Genomic DNA, 20,199 nt, shown 5'->3' with positions numbered 1-20,199 from the left:
CGCCAACATGTACGTTTTTAAAAGTAATTCAAGTTACATGACATACAATAATAGCATATACTGGCTTCCATATGGACACATTCAAATATACTCTTAAACTGGCAATATATTATAAGTGGACTTAAACGTCTTCATTAGCAAAGATAATACATTTTCTCTATAATTCTTCAACATAATCACAGTAAAGCACTCAAACAATTCGGTCATGATGTAAGTTATACAAGCCTTACAAAATGGACCATTATCAACAGAACAAAACATCAAACTAGTATCGGAACTTTGGCAAATAGAATGTTTGCTTTGAGAGCAATGAAATATGTTAAAGCTTAATACTGCTTAAAATACTTAATACTGCTACTTTAATTGACCTCTGGGCCAGCGTCTTAACTGCTGAAAAAAAGTTAACATACAGAATAGCCCTTAAAAGGTTTTATGGAAAACAAAAACGTTAGGGTGCTGATGAGCCACCCTTGACTGATCTCTCTCAATCTCTCTCTCTCTCTCTCTCTCTCTCTCTCTCTCTCTCTCTCTCTCTCTCTCTCTCTCTCTCTGTGTGTAAAAGCTGTAAAATAGAAGACTTTGTAAGGCATGGATGCATATAGCAAGATGCAACATTATGCTCAATAGCGGTGTCCGCTTAAAAACAAATCATTCTTGAACCAGAAGACTTAGACCAGCTGTTAATAGATGTTTATACCTGTTTATAAATCTCCTCCTCAAATTAAACACTGCCACTAAAGTACCTTAACTCTCAATAATTGTTCTTCTTTGATCATTTCAATCAATAAAATGTATTATGTATGCTAGTATATGTATCTCTGCATATACTGTGTTTACAAATTCCCTGCGTCTTCGTAATTCTCAGTATTCTGCATGAAAATGAAGTACATTTTAAAATCCAGGTACTCACTTTGATTGCATTAAGAAAAACATACTTTTTTTAAAGGAGTTGCATAAATTGCAGCAGCCAAAAGAGATTAATAGTTCTTATTTTTTTCTACAGTAACAGTAGATGTAAATAAAACAAACATAAATATTTCTTAAGAAAAGCATGTATAAGGAAGAGTATTCAAGCTCACTGAAATGGCTTTGGATATGTAAAACAGAGAAATGTAAATATCAACTTTGTTCTTCAAATGCAAAAGGACACAATGGCAAAACAATAGATTAAATATATTAAATATATATTTTCTATATATTTATTATAGTTTTCAAACCATAAAAAACAACTTCATCACGTGAAGAACTAAAACGATACCATAAAGGTTGTCATACATGACTTGAGTGCAGCATTATAGTAGCAGTCAGTTCGTACCCAGAAGACTGACATCTGCAGCTAATTCAGGTGGCTGTAAACAAGAGTAAACTGCATCCCCCCGAGAAACCTCATACATCCACCTCAATCTCACCTAACTAGCATCATCGCCCATTGCTCCACTCTCCCACTTTCACTGCAAAAGTTCGCTCTTTTTGGTGGGGATGGTGGTCTCAGCCTCCCCAGAGTCAGACACGTTGATGGGGCTATCCCGTGAGAAGACCTCGGTGGACTCCCTCCACAAGCAGTCTGCAATGGTCTTGAAGGCGTGGTTGCCACACTTGGGCCTTATCTTTTGTGAGGCATTGTTGACGATCTGCCGACTGTTGGATGTGGCAATCTTGATCTTGAGCGCGGCGTCCACCCTGTCCACCACCGTATAGGTGCCAATGCTGCCATCCTCGAAGCCAATGATGATGTTGAGCGCTCGCTGGGACAGGCAGAGGAAGGTGGGCGTCTTGTAGAGGGAGCATGTCCCGATGCTCTTTCCATCTGCCAGACGCATCACGATTAGGTTGGACACCACGCCCACCTCGTCATCCTCATCACTGTTCCGGAAGCAGACATAGACCAGATAGCGCCCGTCCCTCGACAGCTTCTGCCGCCAGATGATACCGGCGGCGTGGACAAGTCTCAGCTTCCCGCTATGAAGATCCAACACGTTAATGTTCTCGTCACCTTTGGAGATGATGCCCAGTTTCCCATTTGGTGAAATTTGGAACTCCTCCAGATTTTTTAGGAAGTTAGTAGGCAGCTGGACCCGTCTGCAGACAGACTCATCTGCCACACTCCATATAAACACAGTCTCTGTAGATGTGATGAAGACAACAAAGTCTGGGCAGTCAGGGATGAGTTTGAAGTTGATAATGCTAATGCCATCGTCACAGACAAACTTCTTGGAAATACTGCCTGACCAGAGGCTAACAGCGAGCAGCTTGTTTTTTGTGATCCCCACTAGGAAGGTGTTTGCGGTGGTGATCAGTGCATTCTGTAGGGGCACCAGGATGTTGCACACCTTGTGTCCAGTGGCCAGCCTCCAGACTCGGGAGCAGTTCTGTTCGCAGAGGGAAACCACAAACTGGTCATTGTGGGTCATCAGGAGCTGAGATATCTTCTGTCCGTTGATGCGAAAGATGTTTTCGCCAGTGGCCGTGTGCCAGATGTACTGGCTGCACTTGTCATCCGACGTCACCATGAGATCCCCAGAGGATGTCAGGACACAGTTTTCCACCAAGCCCTCATGCTTGAAGACAGTCTCTATGAAGCCTGTGCTGAAGTTCCACTTGTGGATGGCTTCAGAGCCATCCATGGTGAACACAAAGTCCTCCCTGCCAGAAAGCTGTAAGCTCTGGATCTTCTTGCCTGTTTTGTCAATGTTGGACATGGCTGTAATGATGTCAATGTCCCAGACTGATAGCACTCCACTGCTGGCCACAGACAGAAGCAGGTTGTGGTGGATGGACTTGATGAGTTTGACGATGGCCCCAGAGATCTCAATCAGGCTGGCCATGCACTGCCCACTGTCTCTCCTCCACACAAATATGGATGACGTGTTCTCCATGGAGGCCACAATACTTTGGCCATTTTTTGAGAGGACTGCAGCCACGAATCGCTCAGCATGCTTGGCCTTGAACTTCTCCGCCATCTTCCACAACTTGGTGTCCAGGACCTCAATGCTCTTGTCTTTGCAGATGAGGATGGAGCGCTGGTCTTCTGACAGCTCAATGCCTACGACCTCGTTCTCATCCCCCCGGCAGTCATAATCTTCCATCAGTCTGGGGTTGGTGATCTCTTTGGTGTTCCAGACCGACAGGCTCCCCTCATTATCGATCATCACCATCTGGTGAATGGTGTCCAGGACCAAGATGGACTTGACAAATCCCCCGGAGAACTCTGACGTGACCGTAGCTAGCTTGTTCCCAGTCCCTAGGTGGAAGATGGACGTGGTGTTAAGGTACTGACCACAGAAGGCATACATTCCATCCGGGGAGCATTGGACGCAGGTGACCTCATACCAGCAGTGGAACAGGTAGAGGGGCCAACCGTAGAGCAGATCAATGACATTGACATCTTTACTGGCCTCTAGCCAGGCCAAGGCATGATGGCTGGACAGGGTGAACCCATTGATGAAGGCCACCCCTCCTGTGATACCACAGTGCTTGGAGTTCTTGATGTCCACTTCGGACAGCAAGCAAGACTTATGGTTGTCATATATGAGTAGCGTGTTCTTGGTGGTTGCCACAACCAGGTACTTCTCGTCGCTGGTTAGCCTGATTCCCAGGACAACCGAATGGGCCGTGTCTATCTGCCGGAGGAGCTGCCTGCTCTCCACATCCCATGTGCTCACAGACCCATCCTCCAGGGCCACAAGTACAATGTTGGGGGCTAGGGTGGGCAGGATCTCCACGATCTGCATGTAGCTGGAGCACAGCGGCAGCCTTTCAGGGCTGTAGGTGACATCCATGGAGGAGTGGAGGGGCACAATGGAGCAGTATTTGGGGCCGTCCTTGTCGCATTCCAGGAGGAGGTGTTGGAGCTTGGGTAAAGAGGTGACCACAGGGAGGAGCCTCTGCTGCAGCTCTGCGGACAGGGATGCCGGGTTCTTCATCACTTTGATCTTGATGCTGCGCAGCGTGGTGGCCAAAAACTTGAGTTCTTTCTCCTGGGAGTAGTTGTAGGCTACATCTATGTCGGTCAATGCCTTCTCAAACTGCCCTATCTTGATCATGGTATAAAGCCAGCTGAAGTTCATGATAACTCCGTACATGAGGTCGTCCATGCGGCCGCTCCGAGTTAGATGGTAGAGGAGCTCCGTCATCTTCCTGTGGTTGACAAAGAAGATATCAGGCTCCAGAAGATTGCACTGGAACACCCAGGGCTGCTCGGGGGTCTGCCTGTCATAGGAGTACTTCTCGGCGGATGCTTCTTTGTGGGACGGCTGCTGGGAGTGTGGATTCTTGTGTTGGGAGATGTTAAGCGAGGCAAAGTGGTTGTTGTCACAGTGGAAGATCTTTTTCCTGCCTCCCGACCATGCCCCCAGGAAGTATTCGGCTAGGAGGCTGTGCATCTGGTGCACATCCTCCTCGTTGCTAAGATACAACTTCTGGGCGATGAGTTGCAGGTGTCTGTTGGCCCACATCATCAGGGTAACATTATGCACCTGCCTTTCCAGCAGGTACCCCTCCAGTTCCTCTTTCAGCCTCGCCACCAGGTCATAAGAGATCCTCAGTGGGTTTTTTAGATTTGAACTCACCATGATATCTCCCAACACACTGTTATCCAATGACAGAATATCTTCCAGCTCTACCTCCGTTAACCCCACATTGGCCATGGTGATGTATCCCAGTGACCTGAATACGAACCGCTGCCCCAGCTTGTTCTCCACAGAGTAGAAGAGCTGCTCGATGCTCTCGTGCACGGTGGAGCACAGTGACTTGTCATCCACATCCTTGTGCGAGCGCCAATGCACCACCTCCTGGTAAATGAGGTTGACAAACATGGGAAGCGTACACTTGGCCAGCGCTTCATTGACGTAGATCTGCTGTCCCGAAGTCACCTTTCTCTTCAACCCCAGCAGCTGCTGCTTCAGTATCTGACTACAGGCCTTACGGTCCCTCTGCACCAGCTCTACGTAGCGCCCTTCATCATGAATCAAACAGCGGAGCTTCTGGAGGATTCCGTGTTTGTTGGGTAAAGTGGAGACCACGATGCGGACAGTGCGAGGCAGGTGGGCGGGGAGCCACCACAGCTTGCGGGCCTCGTCGGCTTCCGAGAGCTGTTCCAGGGCATCCAAGATGATGACCAGGGGCCGATGGAAAGAGGGCTCCCCCAGCAGGTTAACTAGCAGCTCCCTCATCTCCTGGATCTTGTTGGGCAAGAAGTGGATCAGGCAACGGTAGTTGATGGCTATCTGCTCGCAGATGCTCTGGAGGAGAGTGCGCAGGTTTGTGGCGAACTTGGAGGAGCCCACAAAGCGAACAATGACAACCGGGTCTGTCTCAGGACCCATCTCTGTCTGGAGCCATGTGTAGGCCTGGAAACAACAAAGAGAGAGAACATAGATTTTGCAACATTCTCAAGGTTAGATGTCTTTCATGAAAGAGCTCTGTGACACAACACACAGAGAGAACAGACCAGACCATGTTGTCAATAATGGATTGCATTTATAAAAAACGTTTTCAAAGTCTCAAAACATCTCAAAGTGCTCTCAATTTTGAGGAAAGGGTTATCTAACTTGAGAAAGGACTTCTGTGAAAGGAGTAACTAGTTTTGTCATTTTTTATAAGCTTTTTGCAATCATTTCCCACACATTACACTTTAAAATAAATAATTATCCTGTATGCAACCCATATAACCCTGCCTGACTCAGGAGACAATAAACAATCAGCAGGTAACATAAAGCTCTAGTAAAGAGGATGGAGCTGTAATTACTATTTGGAAGGCAAGGGGCGTGATATGATGCCATGGTTGGAGTTTCAAGTTTCATTAGCCGTATGTACGGTGTACACACTGTCCAACAAAATGTTTTCTTGCAGGTTCCTTCTCGACAATATTCTTTTGGCTGCAGGGACAGTATTGAGTAAAGGTGCCCAGAGTAAACGGTCTGCTCCTCAGTCTACATTATTGATGAGTATTTCTGTTGAATAGATGTGGCTATGCAAAATCACTGGATGTTTTTGGAACTAGTGAACGTAACGCGGCAATGTAAATATGATATAAATATGAACTTTATCAAACAAAACATACATGTATTGTGTAACATGAGTGTCATCTGATGAAGATCATCAAAGGTTAGTGATTAATGTTATCTCTATTTGTGCTTTTTGTGACTCTCTTTGGCTGGATAAATGGTTGTGTTTTTCTGTGAGTTGGTGGTGACCTAACATAATCGTTTGTGGTGCTTTCGCTGTAAAGCCTATTTGAAATCGGACACTGTGGTGGGATTAACAACAAGATTACTTTTAAAACGGTATAAGATACATGAATGTTTGAAGAATTTTAATTATGCGATTTCTGTTGTTTTGAATTTGGCGCACTGCACTTTCACTATCATCCCTTTAATGGGATTGCAGCCCTAAGAAGATAACAACAATAAGAAATAAAACAAGATAAGAATATGAACATAAAGTAAATGGCATAATTATAATTCCAATTCATGATCCAGTGTTTGTCGATCGTAGGAAATTATTGCACGAACATCTGAGCAAACAAAGTAATAATTAATGCAAAAATAGCCATAAAAAGAAAAGTAGAGTAGGAACCGACAAGATGCGCACCCTCATTAGCACTGAGCAGTGCACAGAGGAGAGATATTTGCTTCAGTACTGGGTATTTTGTCCCCTGTGGCCAATGTATAAAGTCAGAACATCTGCTGTCTCAGCCACTGCCTGTCAAGGGAGTACCTCAAGTCTCGATCCTAGGCTCCACACTCTTCTCAATGTACATCAACAACATAGCTCAGGCAGTAGGAAGGTCTCTCATCTATTTGTATGCAGATGATACAGTTTTGTACTAATCTGGCCTCTCCGGCCCCTCCCTGGATTTTGTGTTAAACACTCCACAACAAAGCTTTTTTAGTGGCCAACAAGTGTTCTGAACACTTCCAAAACAAAGGTAATGTGTTTCAGTAAGAAGAATGCCCCTTTCCCCACAGGTGTGATTACTACCGCTGAGGGTTTAGAGCTTGAGGTAGCCACCTCATACAAGTACTTGGGAGTATGGCTAAACAGTGCACTGCACTTCTCTCAGCACATATCAAAGCTTCAGGCTAAAGTTAAATCTAGACTTGGTTTCCTCTATCATAATCGCTCCTCTTTCACCCCAGCTGTCAAACTAACCCCGATTCAGATGATAAGCATTAACCAGTGGGTCTAATACCATGTTTGTGGTGCTACCATGTTGTGCTGCTGCCATATTGTGTTGCTACCGTGTTGTTGTCATGTTGTGTTCCGTTCTACCCATGCTAGATTACGGAGATGTAATTTATAGATCGACAGGTACAATAAGGGTGCTCTTGAGCATCTAGATGTCCAATACCATTTGTCCATCAAATTTGCCACCAATGCTTCTCATAGGACACAACAATGTACTCTATACTCCTCTGTAAACTGGCCATCTCTGTATACCCGACACAAGACCCACTGGTTGATGCTTATTCATAAAACCCTCTTAGGCCTCATTCTACCCCTATGTGAGATACCGATTGCAGCCCTCATCCTCCACATACAACACCAGTTCTGCCAGTCACTTTCTGTTAAAGGGCTCCAAAGCACACACATCCCTGGGTTGCTCCTCCTTTGAATTCGCTGCAGCTAGGAACTGGAACAAGCTGCAAAAAACTATCAAGCTGGACAGTTTTACCTTCATCTCTACATTCAGAGACTCAATCACACTCATACTGACACTTGTGGCTGCTTCTGGGGATGCATTATTGTCTCTCTCGTTTTGCCCTTTGTGCTGTTGTCTGTGCCCAACAATGTTTGTACCATGTTTGTGGTGCTACCATGTTGTGCTGTTGGCATATTGTGTTGCTGCCGTGTTGTTGTCATGTTGTGTTCCTACCATGCTGTAATTTTGTCTTAGGTCTCTCTTTCTGCAGTGTTGTCCTGTCTCTCTTGTCATAATGTATGTTTTGCCCTACATTTTTATTTTTAATTCCAGCCCCTCCATCCCCGCAGGAGGCCTTTTGCCTTTTGGGAGGTCATCATTGTATATAATAAATTGTTCTTAACTGACTTCCCTAGTTAAATAAAGGTAAAACAAAATTACAATAATACGTTGTTTAAAATCTGATAACATTCAGTATCAAAAATATGCAAAAGGAGAGAACATTAGAAAGGGGGCTGAACTCAGTTTGTAGAACTAATACATTATTCAAGAGATTCAATCCTGTGAACATTTTAAGCTTTTCCAAGGCCATGAGCTAAACAGAAAAACAACAAGTGAAAATGAAAACATGCTCAAGAGTAAGATAGAAGCAGCCTGCTCCCAGATCTGTTTGTGCTTTTGCCTACTCCATTGTCAGTGTCAAGCCTAACATGTTTCGCATGACAATTCCAAAAGGAGTTGGCAAGAGAGCAGAAAACGACTGGCACCCAGAGGCAAGATAAAAACACCCAATGACTTTCCCATAATGAAAGAGATTTTATGAATCAGCGCTGCTCCCTGTTTCATCCATATTCATAGTTTAATTCCAGAAATTAACGAAGGCCCCCTGCTGCGATTCCTAGAATCATTAAACATAATTTGACACTTTCGGAGAAGTTCTTGAGGCTATATGGATAAGCTACAGAAGTGTGGGTGTGTGAGAGTGTGTGAGAGAGGCAATGTGTGCGTGTGTGTGTGCCTATCTGTGGGACAAATATGTACGTGCATATGTGAGTTGGTTTGTGTATCTCGGTGTGTGTGACGTGTGTGAGAAAATATGTGAGCACGTGTGTGTGTGTGTGTGTGTGTGTGTGTGAGTGCATGGCAACTCCAAGGAGTTGGCCTTTCTAGGGAGTTTTTCCTAGCCACCGTGCTTCTACACCTGCATTGCTTGCTGTTTGGGGTTTTAGGCTGGGTTTCTGTACAGCACTTTGAGATATCAGCTGATGTCCGAAGGGCTATATAAATACATTTGATTTGATGACAGAATTAGTGACAAAAATCTGTGAGTCTGCTCCAGGCGATAGGTTGTGTCAACAGATCCATCATTCCATACCTCCCTCCATTCCCCCATCACTCCTCTTATCCAAAAACACAGACCACCTCCCCACTCATCCTGGCAATGTATAACTCCTGAAGGCCACAGAAGCAGCAAGACAAAGCAAATTAAGAAAAACAGGGGCATCCCACTTTAATGTCTCGCACTGATCTCTGCGACAACTGCTGGAGTTATGTATTTGAAGCAACGATCTGAACAATCTATTTCACCTGTGATAAATGATGTGTCAACCGTGATATATTAGAGGTGAAATAATCGTACTGCGTCTGTGTACACAACTATGATAGTCCTTCTCTAACTCCTATCATCCCTCTCCTTTCCACCGTTGTTCTGTCTTAATCTATAAACAGTATGTTTCATCCCTGTCTCCTCAGCACTCATCTTGCCTGCCTTTCAGTGAATTAGGAGAGAAATATTTAACACAATGGAGCAGCAGAATGACACTGTGAGAGTTTGGCTTTGTGCCCAAATATGTGTGGCTTAGTAAAGCTTTGTTCCGTGCCCGTATTTCATAATGTAAATCACTTTATCTTACAAAAAGGCAATTTCATGGCATCCATTATAAAGGTTGAAGAGAGAAGCAGGGTCGAGCCGCCCCGGGTGACTGCACTGTGGGCTCCCTGCAACATGACCCTAATGGGCCCGACTGGCTGAGCAGCCAGATGGCCCAGCAACAGACAGGCCAGTGAGTGAACACTGACTTGACAAACACACACACACGTATGGGCACACAGCGATACAAGCACACATCCATGCATACACAAACATAGGACTCACATGTAGCAAACAAACACATACAGATGGATAATGTGTGTGTAGCAAGCACACGCACACACTTGCATACTCTCGCACACAGAAGGAGGCACACACACAGATGGATACACTCACACAGACAAACACAGAGAGAATGAATGTCTGTTGTGCTAGCTAAAGGATTCGTTTTATTTTTTAATCAGCATTTACCTAAACCAGGAAGTCCCATTAAGTCAGAAAGACCAAAAGTCCACTCCCCACGGTACATTGGCATGACTCTCACCTGTTTGGCCACCTCAGCTAGCAGCAGTGTCTTCCCCGTGCATGGCCCGCCGTAAACAACCAGAGGGCTCATCCTACTCTCCTTAGACGGTAGCAGATACTCCTGCACCAGGTCTAGTGTCTCGCTCTTATAATCGTAGAACGAAGAGAAGTTCTTACACAGGGACAGGTGCTGGAGGATCTCATCGTACAGGGGGTCCGTCTCTGTGTCAAAGTTCTGCTGGACCGTGGCCTGGATGATGTCCACCATATCCTCGTAGAACTGTTTACACAAGCCTTCAACGTAGTGGCTCTCCACCTCCTGGGAGTAGCCTAGCTTCATGTCGCAGTGCGTCACAGAGGAGTAGACGCGGAGGTTTGACGAGGCCACCACTGCTGGGATAAACTCATCCCGCACTTTTAAGAGACGTTCGTAGGCTTCCTGGTTACGCATGACGCGGTCCTCAGCGACGACGATGTCCATGTACTTGGCCATCTCCGGGAGCTTGGCATGTCGGTCGAAGTTGGAGATCTTGCGGATGTAGCAGACACACTTCTTGAGGAAGGCTGGCGTTTGTTTACCCAAGGCAAAGTCCAGTTCATCCTCCAAGGCTGAAAAATGGGAGAAAAACAAACATACAATCAATCAATCAATCCAAAGTTTGAAAGTTTTGTCCATAAAGACATTTGCTATATAATGTTTCTGAGGAGTTAGGCTAACCTTGCGCTTCCAATGCCATTATATAAAACCCACAGATGATTTGGAGTCCTAATATTGGTCAAAGTTATTTGAGAATGTGTCCCTGAAGTAGCCAGGCTACTAACATGCCTACCCCTTTTCAAAGTAACTTGAAAATGCAAGCACTGGGTGCTGTTGTGTGCTCCGACGCTTGTCTTCAAAAAAGACACATTTTGAGGTTTGCAAATCTTTTAGTAAAGCTGCACAGATCCTGGCAGTCTTTTTTTAGCCTGTCTTTAGTCTGTGATCAGATTTAGTTAGTTTCCACTATGCCTTGTTTAAGGAGAAACATGGTTGATACAATCACATAAATCAGCATTGCAGCGTTATCACAGACCCCTAAAGAGCCAGCTCTACACTGAGACAACTTGTTATCTAGAACCTTAACCTCTTGAAACTCTGGGGCGCTATTTCATTTTTGGATGAAAAACGTTCCCGTTTTAAACAAGATATTTTGTCACAAAAAGATTCTCGACTATGCATATAATTGATAGCTTTGGAAAGAAAACACTCTGAATTTTCCAGAACTGCAAGGATATTGTCTGTGAGTGCCCCAGAACAGGAGCTACAGGCAAAACCAAGATGAAACGGCAACCAGGAAATGAGCAGGATTTTTGAGGCTCTGTTTTCCATTGTCTCCTTATATGGCTGTGAATGCGACAGGAATGAGCCTGCCCTATCTATCGTTTCCCAAGGTGTCTGCAGCATTGTGACGTATTTGTAGGCATATCATTGGAAGATTGACCATAAGAGACTACATGTCCGCCCGGTGTCCTCCGTCGAAATTGGTGCGTCATTTTCAGCTGCTGGTATTTTTCCATGGGATTCTGAGACGAAAGCAGGCTTCCACGAATGGCATATCAATGAAGAGATATGTGAAAAAACACCTTGAGGATTGATTCTAAACAACGTTTGCCATGTTTCGGTCGATATTATGGTGTTAATTTGGAAAAAGTTTGACGTTTTGGTGACTGAATTTTCTGTTCGTTTCGGTAGCCAAATGTGATGTACAAAACGGAGCGATTTCTCCTACACAAAGATTCTTTCAGGAAAAACTGAACATTTGCTATGTAACTGAGAGTCTCCTCATTGAAAACATCTGAAGTTCTTCAAAGGTAAATGATTTTATTCATTTGGTTATCTGGTTTTTGTGAAAATGTTGCGTGCTAAATGCTACGCAAAATGCTAAGCTAGCTTGCAATACTCTTACACAAATGCTTGATTTGCTATGGTTCAAAAGCATATTTTGAAAATCTGAGATGACAGTGTTGTTAAGAAAAGGCTAAGCTTGAGAGCAGGCATATTATTTTCATTTCATTTGCGATTTTCAGAAATCGTTAACGTTGCATTATGCTAATGAGCCTGAGGCTGTATTCACGATCCCGGATACGGGATGGGTAGTATCAAGAAGTTAAAGGGTTCTTTGGCTGTCCCCATAGGAGAACCCTTTGAAGAACCCTTACACTTCCAAATAGAACCCTTTTGGGTTCCAGATTCAACCCTTTCCACAGAGTTCTACATGAAATCCAAAAGGGTTCTACCTAAAACCAAAAATGGTTTGATTCTAAAAGGGTTATCCTATGGGGACAGCTGAATAACCGTTTTGGAACCCTTTTTTCTATTAGTGTACTGAAACTCTGCCAGCATCTTCTATGTGGTATCGAACACAATGCAACGTGCTATAGAAGCAATGGAGAGAAAAGAAGGGGACAGCGGCTGGAGGGGAAGATAAGTGAGTGCATGGCAATGCTGTTTGAAGCTTGGTTTTGTCAATAACTGGCATACTGAATGTATTTTTACTTAGGCTACATAAAAGCCTTGGCTATTCCTTTGAACGAATCAAACATAGAAATCTGCCTACTGGAGATTCTTTTTTTTCAACGAGTTGGATGGGAAGGATTTACTTAAGACACCCGGCAAGGCCCTCATCCCTGTCATTCGCAGGAGAAAGAGACTGAGGTATCGTGGACAAAGATCCGGGTGCCTTGTTAGGATCAGTCACCGAGACGGTAATCTACCTTTGCCATCGGTCATATTAGCCAATTTGCAATCAATCGCTAATAAAATAGACGAACTACGATCACATATATCCTACCAACGGAACATTAAAAACTGTAATATCTTATGTTTCACCAAGTCATGACTGAACGACGACATGAATAACATACAGCTGGCGGGTTTTAAGCTTTTTCGGCAGGTTAGAACAGCGGCCTTTGGTAAGACAAGAGGTGGAGGTCTATGTATATTTGTAAACAGCAGCTGCTGCATGATATCTAAGGAAGTCTCGAGGTTTTGCTCGCCTGAGATAGAGTATCTCATGATATGCTCTAGACCACAATATTTACCAAGAGAGTTTTCATCTGTATATTTTGTAGCTGTCTACATACCACCACAAACCGATGCTGGCACTAAGACCGCACTCAATGAGCTGTATACGGCCATAAGTAAACAGGAACATGCTCATTCAGAGGCGGCAATCCTAGTGGCCGGGGACATTAATGCAGGAAAACTCAAATCAGTTTTTCTTAATTTCTACTAACATGTTAAATGTGCAACCAGAGGGAAAAAACCTCTAGACCACCTTTACTCCACACACAGAGACGTGTACAAAGCTCTCCCTTGCCCTCCATTTTTCAAATCTGACCATAATTCTATCCTCCTGATTCCTACTTACAAACAAAAACTAAGCAGGAAGGACCAGTGACTGGGTCAATAAGAAAGTGATGAGATGAAGCAGATACTAGACTACAGGTGTCACGCCTTGGTCTTAGTATTTTGTGTTTTAGTTTATTAGTTAGTTAGACCAGGGTGTGACATGGGTTTATTTTGTATTGTATTTTCGTATTGGGGTTTGTAGTGTTTGGGATTGTAGCTGATTAGGGGTGTGTGTGTTAAATAGGTTGGCTGCCTGAGGCGGTTCTCAATCAGAGTCAGGTGATTCTCGTTGTCGCTGATTGGGAACCGTATTTAGGTAGCCTGGTTTTCGCTTTGTATTTCGTGGGTGATTGTTCCTGTCTCTGTGTTAGTTTCACCAGTCAGGCTGTAATAGGTTTCACGTTCTGTTTGTTGTTTTTGTATTTATTAGTTATTCGTGTATAGTTTGTTCGTTTGTCTTCCTAATAAACATGAGTAACTTACACGCTGCATTTCGGTCCGACTCTCCTTCAACAAAAGAAGAACGCCGTTACAGAATCACCCACCAAACACGGACCGAGCAGCGTGTCAACAGGCAGGAGCAGCGCAAAGAGGAGCCGCGTATTAAGGATTCCTGGACATGGGAGGAAATCCTTGACGGAAGAGGACCCTGGGCTAAACCAGGGGAGTGTAGCCGCCCAATGGTGCAGCAGGCGAAGAGGAAACAGGAGCTGGAAGGAAAAGGACCCTGGGCTCAGCCTGGTGAATATCGCCGCCCTAAGGAGGAATTAGAAGCGGCTGAAGCGGAGAGGCGCTGGTATGAGGAGGCAGCACGGCGACGTGGATGGAAACAGGAGCAGCCCACAATGGAATACAGTATGGATATAACGACGTGGGAAGAAATAAACAGGTGGGCGGCCGACCCAGAGAGAGTGCCGGTGCCCGCCTGGGATTCGCTGGAGCAGTGCGAAGAGGGCTATAGAAGAATGGAGTTGAAAAGAAAGTCACGGCGGCGCAGAGCGAAACCCGAAAAGCACGTGTTATGCAGTGGTGCGCATGGTGTCCCCAGTGCGGGTGCAAAGCCCGGTGCGGTATATTTCAGCTCCGCGTATCGGCCGGGCTAGATTGAGCGTCGAGCCAAATGCCATGAAGCCGGCTCTACGCATCTGGTCTCCAGTGCGTCACCTTGGGCCGGTTTACATGGCACCAGCCTTGCGCTCTGTGTCTCCGATTCGCCTACATAGCCCAGTGCGGGCTATTTCTCCTCACAGCACTGGCAGGGCAACCGAGAGTATTCAACCAGGTAAGGTTGGGCAGGCTCGGTGCTCAAGAGCTCCAGTGCGCCTGCACGGTCCGGTCTATCCAATACCACCTCCACACCCCAGCCCTCCAGTAGCAGCTCCCCGCACTAGGCTTCCTGTGCGTGTCCTCGGCCCAATACCACCAGTGCCAGCACCACGCATCAGGCCTTCAGTGCGCCTCGCCTGTTCAGAGCAGCCAGCGCTTTCTCCCTCTCCTGCGCTGTCGGAGTCTCCCGTCTGTTCAGCGGTTCTAGGGCCTTCCTCCTCTACAGCACTGCCGGAGCCTCCTGCCTGTATAGAGCAGCCTGAGCTGCCAGTCTACATGGAGCAGCCAGAGCTGTCAGTTTGTATAGAGCAGCCTGAGCTGCCAGTCTACATGGAGCAGCCAGAGCTGTCAGTTTGTATAGAGCAGCCTGAGCTGCCAGTCTACATGGAGCAGCCAGAGCTGCCAGTCTGCAAAGAGCTGCCAGTCTCCATGAAGCCGCCAGAGCTGTCAATCTGTATGGAGCAGCCAGAGCCGCCAGTCAGCATGGAGCAGCCAGAGCCGTCAGTCAGCATGAAGCAGCCAGATCTGCCAGTCAGCCAGACTCTTCCAGATCCGCCAGTCAGCCAGACTCTTCCAGATCTGCCAGTCAACCAGACTCTTCCAGATCTGCCAGTCAGCCAGACTCTGCCAGTCAACCAGACCCTTCCAGATCTGCCAGTCAACCAGACTCTTCCAGATCTGCCAGTCAGCCAGACTCTTCCAGATCTGCCAGTCAGCCAGACTCTTCCAGATCTGCCAGTCAACCAGACTCTTCCAGATCTGCCAGTCAACCAGACTCTTCTGCTAGTCAGCCAGGATCCGCCAGTCGGCCAGGATCTGCCAGTCAGCCAGGATCCGCCAGTCGGCCAGGATCCGCCAGTCAGCCAGGATCCGCCAGTCAGCCAGGATCCGCCAGTCAGCCAGGATCCGCCAGTCAGCCAGGATCTGCCGGATTCAACTGCCTGGCTGGGCTTCTTCTCAGTGCTGGGCTGCCTCTCAGTGCTGAGCTGCCCCTCAGTCCCGAGTTGCCCATCAGTCCCGAGCTGCCCCTCAGTCCCGAGTTGCCCCTCAGTCCCGAGTTGCCCCTCAGTCCCGAGTTGCCCCTCAGTCCCGAGCTGCCCCTCAGTCCCGAGCTGCCTCAGTCCCGAGCTGCCCCTCAGTCACGAGCTGCTCCTCTGTTATGTAGGGTTCTGGGTGAGGACTATTCGGCCATGGTCGGCGGTTAGGGTGGATTATCCATGGACGCGCAGGGGAGGAACAATGACATTTATGAAGTGGGGTCCACGTCCGGAGCCGGAACCGCCACCATGGACAGACGCCCACCCGGACCCTCCCTATGGTTTTGAGGTGCGTTCGGGAGTCCGCACCTTAGGGGGGGGGGTTCTGTCACGCCTTGGTCTTAGTATTTTGTGTTTTAGTTTATTAGTTAGTTAGACCAGGGTGTGACATGGGTTTATTTTGTATTGTATTTTCGTATTGGGGCTTGTAGTGTTTGGGATTGTAGCTGATTAGGGGTGTGTGTGTTAAATAGGTTGGCTGCCTGAGGCGGTTCTCAATCAGAGTCAGGTGATTCTCGTTGTCGCTGATTGGGAACCGTATTTAGGTAGCCTGGTTTTCGCTTTGTATTTCGTGGGTGATTGTTCCTGTCTCTGTGTTAGTTTCACCAGTCAGGCTGTAATAGGTTTCATGTTCTGTTTGTTGTTTTTGTATTTATTAGTTATTTGTGTATAGTTCGTTCGTTTGTCTTCCTAATAAACATGAGTAACTTACACGCTGCATTTCGGTCCGACTCTCCTTCAACAAAAGAAGAACGCCGTTACAACAGGACTGTTTTGCTTGCACAGACTGGAATATGTTCCGCGATTCTTACGATGGCATTGAGGAGTACACCACATCAGTCACTGGCTTCATCAATAAGTGCATCGATGACGTCGTCCCCACAGTGACCGTACGTACATAACACAACCAGAAGCCATGGATTACAGTCAACATCGCACTGAGCTAAAGGGTAGAGCTGCCGCTTTAAAGGAGCGGGACTCTAACCTGAAAGCTTATAAGACATCCCGTTATGCCCTCCGACGATCCATCAAACAGGCAAAGCATCAATAAAGGACGAAGATTGAATCATACTACACCGGCTCTGACGCTCGTCGGATGTGGCAGGGCTTGCACACTATTACAGACTACAAAGGGAAGCACAGCCATGAGCTGACCCACGAGGCTACCAGACAAGCTAAATTACTCCTATGCTCATTTCGAGGCAAGTAACATTGAAGCACGCATGAGAGCATCAATTGTTCTGGATGACTGTGTGATCACGCTCTCCGTAGACGATGTGAGTACTTTAACCTCTTACATCTATGGGGGCGCTATTTCATTTTTGCATGAAAAACGTTCCCGTTTTAAACAAGATATTTTGTCACAAAAAGATGCTCGACTATGCATATAATTGATACCATTCGAAAGAAAACACTCTGACGTGTCCAGAAATACCAAGATATTCTCTGTGCGTGCCCTAGAACGTGAGCTTCAGGCAAAACCAAGATGAGATGGCATCCAGGAAATGACAAGGATTTTTGAGGCTCTGTTTTCCATTGGCTCCTTATATGGCTGTGAATGCGAGAGGAATGAGCCTGCCCTTTCTGTCGTTTCCCCAAGGTGTCTGCAGCATTGTGACGTATTTGTAGGCAGATCATTGGAAGATTGACCATAAGAGACCACATTTACCAGGTGTCCGCCTGGTGTCCTGCGCCAAAATTGGTGCGCAAAACTCAGCTGCCAGTATTTTTCCATGCGATACAGAGAGGAAAGCAAGCTTCCACGAACTGCATATCAATGAAGAGATATGTGAAAAAACACCTTGAGGATTGATTCCAAACAACGTTTGCCATGTTTCGGTCGATATTATGTAGTTAATCCGGAAAAAGTTTTACGTTGTAGGTGACTGAATTTTCGGTTCGTTTCGGTAGCCAGACGCAATGTAGAAAACGGAACGATTTCTCCTACACACAGACGCTTTCAGGAAAAACTGCGCATTTGGTATGTAACTGAGAGTCTCCTCATTGAAAACATCAGAAGCTCTTCAAAGGTAAATTATTTTATTTATTTGGTTATCTGGTTTTTGTGAAAATGTTGCGTGCTAAATGCTACTCAAAATGCTATGCTAGCTTTGCATACTCTTACACAAATTAGTCAATTTCTATGGTTCAAAAGCATATTTTGAAAATCTGAGATGACAGTGTTGTTAAGAAAAGGCTAAGCTTGAGAGCAGATGCAGTATTTTCATTTTATTTGCGATTTCGTTAACGTTGCGTTATGCTAATGAGCCTGAGGCTTTAGTCACAAACCCGGATCCGGGATGGGGAGTTTCAAGAAGTTAAACAGGTCAACATTTACAAGGCTGCAGGGCCAGACGGATTACCAGGACGTGTATTCTGAGCATACGCTGACCAAATGGCAAGCGTCTTCACTGACATTTTCAACCTGTCCCTGACTGAGTCTGTAATACCAACATATATCAAACTGACCACTATAGTCCCCGTGCTCAAGAACACTAAGGTAACCTGCCTAAATGACTACTGACCTGTAGCACTCATGTCTGTAGACATGAAGTGCTTTGAAAGAATGGTCATGGCTCACATAAACACCATTATCCCAGAAACCCTAGACCCACTCCAATTTGCATACCGCCCATACAGATGCATACAGATCCACAGATGATGCAATCTCTATTGCACTCAACACTGCCCTTTCCTACCTGGACAAAAGGAACACCTACTGTACGTGAGAATGCTATTCATTGATTATAGCACAGCGTTCAACACCATAGTGCCCTCAAAGCTCATCACTAAGCTAAGGACCCTGGGACTAAACACCTCCCTCTGCAAATGGATCCTGGACATCCTGATGGGCCACCCCCAGGTGGTAAGGGTAGGTAACAACACATCTGCCACACTGATACTCAACAGGGGGGCCCCTGTGGTGTGTGCTCAGTCCCTCCTGTACTCCCTGTTCACTCATGACTGCATGACCAGGCACGAATCCAACACCATCATCAAGTTTGCCAATGACACAACAGCGGTAGGCCTGATCAGCAACAACGATGAGACAGCCTATAGGGAGGAGGTCAGAGACCTGGCTGTGTTGTGCCAGGACAAAAACCTCTCCTTCAACGTGATCAAGACAAACTAAATGATTGTGGTCTGCAGGAAAAGAAGGACCGAGCATGCCCCCATTCTCATCGACCGAGCTGCAATGGGGCAGGTTGAGAACTTCAAGTGTCCACATCACCAACAAACTGTCATGGTCCAAACACACTAAGATAGCCGTGAAGAGGGCACGACAAATCCCCCTCAGGAGACTGAAAAGATTTGGCATGGATCCTTAGATCCTCAAAAGCTTCTCCAGCTGCACCATCGAGAGCATCACTGCCTGGTATGGAAACTGCTCAACCCCAGACCGCAATGCCCTACAGAGGGCAGTGTGTACGGTCCAGTACATCACTGGGGCCAAGCTTCACACCATCCAGGACCTCTATAACAGGCGGTGTCAGATGAAGGCACTAGAAATTGTCAAAGACTCCAGCCACCTTAGTCATAGACTGCTCTCTCTCCTACCGCATAGCAAGCGGTACCGGAGCGCCAAATCTAGATCCAAAAGGCTTCTTAACAGCTTCCTCCCCCAAGTCATAAGACTCATGAACAGCTAATCAAAAAGCTTTCCAGACCCCTATTTTATACTGCTGCTTCTCTCTGTTTATTATCTATGCATGGTCACTTTAACTCTACCTACATGTACATAATTACCTCAAATACATCGACTAACCGGTGCCCCGGCACATTGACTCTGTACTGGTACCCCCTGTACCTTCGTGGCCAAATGTTTTGAGAATGACACAAATATTAATTTTCACAAGTCTGCTGCCTCAGTTAGTATTATGGCAATTTGCATAAACTCCAGAATGTTATGAAGAGTGATCGGATTAATTGGAATTAATTGCAGTGCCCCTTTTTGCCATGCAAATAACTGAATCCCCCCCCAAAAATCCACTGTATTTCAGCCCTGCCACAAAAGCACCAGCTGACATCATGTCAGTGATTCTCTCGTTAACACAGGTGTGAGTGTTGACGAGGACAAGGCTGGAGAACACTCTGTCAAGCTGATTGAGTTTGAAAAACAGACTGGAAGCTTCAAAAGGAGGGTGGTGCTTGGAATCATTGTCCTTCCTCTGTGAACCATGGTTACATGCAAGGAAACACATGCCATCATCATTGCTTTGCACAAAGGGGCTTCACAGGCAAGGATATTGCTGCCAGTAAGATTGCACCTAAATCAACCATTTATCGGATCATCAAGAACTTCAAAGAGAGCGTTTCAGTTGTTGTGAAGAAGGCTTCAGGGTACCCAAGAAAGTCCAGCAAGTGCCAGGACCGTCTCCTAAAGTTGATTCAGCAGGACCGGGGCACC

General features: G+C 46.1%; 1 protein-coding gene across 1 annotated transcript in view; it reads right to left on the bottom strand.

Annotated features, from left to right (window-relative positions):
• Positions 1 to 1,349: 1,349 nt before the first annotated feature.
• Positions 1,350 to 20,199, bottom strand: part of LOC135509957 (NACHT and WD repeat domain-containing protein 2-like) — an 87,496-nt gene continuing 68,646 nt past the window's right edge. The window contains exons 7-8 of the mRNA XM_064930778.1: positions 10,057 to 10,646; positions 1,350 to 5,348 (exon numbers count right to left, since the gene is read on the bottom strand). Coding sequence (XP_064786850.1) covers positions 1,449 to 5,348; positions 10,057 to 10,646 — 4,490 coding nt within the window. The 3' untranslated portion in view covers positions 1,350 to 1,448. The remainder of the gene's footprint in view (positions 5,349 to 10,056; positions 10,647 to 20,199) is intronic.

Source organism: Oncorhynchus masou, chromosome 23 (genome assembly GCF_036934945.1).
Source record: "Oncorhynchus masou masou isolate Uvic2021 chromosome 23, UVic_Omas_1.1, whole genome shotgun sequence".
Classification (NCBI taxonomy): domain Eukaryota; kingdom Metazoa; phylum Chordata; class Actinopteri; order Salmoniformes; family Salmonidae; genus Oncorhynchus; species Oncorhynchus masou.
The sequence above is the reverse complement of the archived record's forward strand: the minus strand, read 5'-3'. Positions and strand labels throughout refer to the sequence as shown.